This window comes from Aplysia californica, unplaced genomic scaffold (assembly GCF_000002075.1).
Source record: "Aplysia californica isolate F4 #8 unplaced genomic scaffold, AplCal3.0 scaffold00693, whole genome shotgun sequence".
Lineage (NCBI taxonomy): Eukaryota > Metazoa > Mollusca > Gastropoda > Aplysiida > Aplysiidae > Aplysia > Aplysia californica.
This window is the reverse complement of record NW_004797963.1, coordinates 17399-20129: the sequence shown is the minus strand read 5'-3', so window position 1 is coordinate 20129 and position 2731 is coordinate 17399. Positions and strand designations below refer to the sequence as shown.

General features: G+C 41.1%; 1 protein-coding gene across 1 annotated transcript in view; it reads left to right on the top strand.

Annotated features, from left to right (window-relative positions):
• LOC106013158 (fasciculation and elongation protein zeta-2) overlaps nucleotides 1-2349 on the top strand; it is a gene marked incomplete in the record, with an annotated part of 19294 nt that extends 16945 nt beyond the window's left edge. Inside the window, 1 exon segment of the mRNA XM_013088153.2 lies at nucleotides 171-2349. Coding sequence (XP_012943607.1) covers nucleotides 171-189 — 19 coding nt within the window.
• Between the last annotated feature and the right edge of the window lie 382 nt (nucleotides 2350-2731).

Genomic DNA, 2731 nt, shown 5'->3' with positions numbered 1-2731 from the left:
CCTGTCCCAGTGCTGTGTTTGTTGAGTGTGTTGTTTCTCCCTGTCCCCCCAGTGCTGTGTTTGTTGAGTGTGTTGTTTCTCCCTGTCCCAGTGCTGTGTTTGTTGAGTGTGTTGTTTCTCCCTGTCCCAGTGCTGTGTTTGTTGAGTGTGTTGTTTCTCCCTGTCCCCCCAGTGCTGTGCCCCACTTAGACTCACGCCCGAGTGGACTGGAGCGGGGAGCTGGTGAGCTGGGTGAAGGGCCGGCCGGGGAGTCTACAACCGATGGACAGATGGATGAACAGATGGGCGTGAGAACGGACAGACAGAAGGACAGAAGTAGGAGAGTGAGTGAGGGCCGGCCGGGCGTGGAGCCTACAGACGGATATTCGAATATACAGACGGATAGATATACGGACGGACAGATGGACGTGGGAGGGAGAGGAGGGTCGGCGGTCCTCCCCGGCCAGCGCAAGTCTGCGGCCTTGAGCTAGCTTGGTGACCTTGGTGTTTGATGTCAGCAGAGCTTGTAGGCACGCCGTTTTTCTCCCACAAAACTTTTTGCAACCAACCACTGGAACTATTCAATAGAAGTAATATTTGCTTAATTTCTACATGTCTTCACATCAGTTTATCATTGATTTCTACATGTCTTCACATCAGTTTATCATTGATTTCTACATGTCTTCACATCAGCTTATCATTGATTTCTACATGTCTTCACATCAGTTTATCATTGATTTATACATGTCTTCACATCAGTTTATCATTGATGTCTACATGATGCTTTCACATCAGTTTATCTTTGATTTCTACATCATTGATTTCTACATGTTTTCACATCAGTTTATCATTGATTTCTACATGTCTCAGATAATTTTATCATTGATTTGTACATGTCTCAGATAATTTTATAATTGATTTGTACGTCTCAGATGATTTTATCATTGAGTTGTACATGTTTTCACATCATTTTATCATTGATTTGTACATGTCTCTGATAATTTTATCATTGATTTGTGCATGTCTCTGATAATTTTATCATTGATTTGTACATGTCTCTGATAATTTTATCATTGATTTGTACATGTCTCTGATAATTTTATCATTGAGTTGTACATGTCTCAGATAATTTTATCATTGAGTTGTAAATGTTTCCACGTCATTTTATCATTGATTTGTACATGTCTCAGATAATTTTATCATTGATTTGTACATGTCTCAGATAATTTTATCATTGATTTGTACATGTCTCAGATAATTTTATCATTGATTTGTACATGTTTCACATCATTTTATCATTGATTTGTACATGTTTTCACATCATTTTATCATTGATTTGTACATGTCTCAGATCATCTTGTGATGGATTTTTATGTAGGAATGTATCTTTTCTGTCTTTGATTCTCCCAGATTCTATGGGTGTGTGATGTTCTTTACCTTTGTGCTGTTCCATATAATATATATATCATGGAAGTATATGTTTCGCTTTCTCTGCTGGCCGTGACACCAAGTGAAAGTTTTTTCTGAATGTGCCCATGTTGCTGCATAATGTTAGAACGGGCGGGTCCGGGGGCCAGTGTCCGGACAGTTCATCACTGCCAGGGTTTTCCTCTCTGCTGCTTGCACTTTGTATACATCCTAACTGGCAATGTGTGTGTCTAGCTGTTTTTCTCCTTGTACAAGAGCTACACTCTTCTTTTATGGAAGTCTTGAGCTTTTCTGTTTTAGACAAGTCCCCAATTGATTTTTAGTTGGGTTTTATTTTGTTTTTTGTTTTTGTCCTGAACAGGCCAGGAGGTCTACAAGTCGGGCGTTCTCGTCTCCTCCTCACGTTTGTGCACAAATAAATCAAAAGTATTCAGAAATTGAAACGCCAGCTTTGGACATATAAACACGCGTGTCTGACGTATAGACACCAGGTGTCTGACATATAAACACCTGCGTCTGACATATAAACACCTGCGTCTGACATATAAACACCAGGTGTCTGACATATAAACACGTGCGTCTGACATATAAACACCAGGTGTCTGACATATAAACACCTGCGTCTGACATATAAACACCAGTGTCTAGCCTATGGGCTAACATCTTTCCTGTTGTCTGTTGAAATCTCAGTTGTGTTTTTCCACATTATTTAAATATTTGCCCCTCAGGAAAGCTGGATGGAATCAAAGTCGACAAAATTAATTTTTATTAGAATGGTGTGTTCAACGGATCACATTTTTTTGCCCTTCTAGTGAATGTTTAAATGGATGCTTGTAATCAAAAGTAGGTCTACTATAGTACTACGCTTCATTGTCCTGGTTTCTTCCCAAGGAAACCCCACACGGCCAATCTACTTAAAGCAGCTGTCTGCTCTTTTCCAAATACCTGCCAGCGCGCTGTATGACCTTATGCAGTTGTGAGCGCCGTAAAAGCCTGTACTGCTACATGTACTACGAAATACCTGCCTTCTTTTGCTGGTGGTTTTTGTTGTTGTTTTTATTGGAATGGTGTTTTTCCTGTTTCTCAGAATGGATGGTCGCGCAGCGTGGTACATGTTTTCTCAACTGTCTGTTGTGTGGATGGTCGCGCAGTGTGGTACATGTTTTCTCAACTGTCTGTTGTGTGGATGGTCGCGCAGCGTGGTACATGTTTTCTCAACTGTCTGTTGTGTGGATGGTCGCGCAGTGTGGTACATGTTTTCTCAACTGTCTGTTGTGTGGATGGTCGCGCAGCGTGGTACATGTTTTCTCAACTGTCTGTTGTG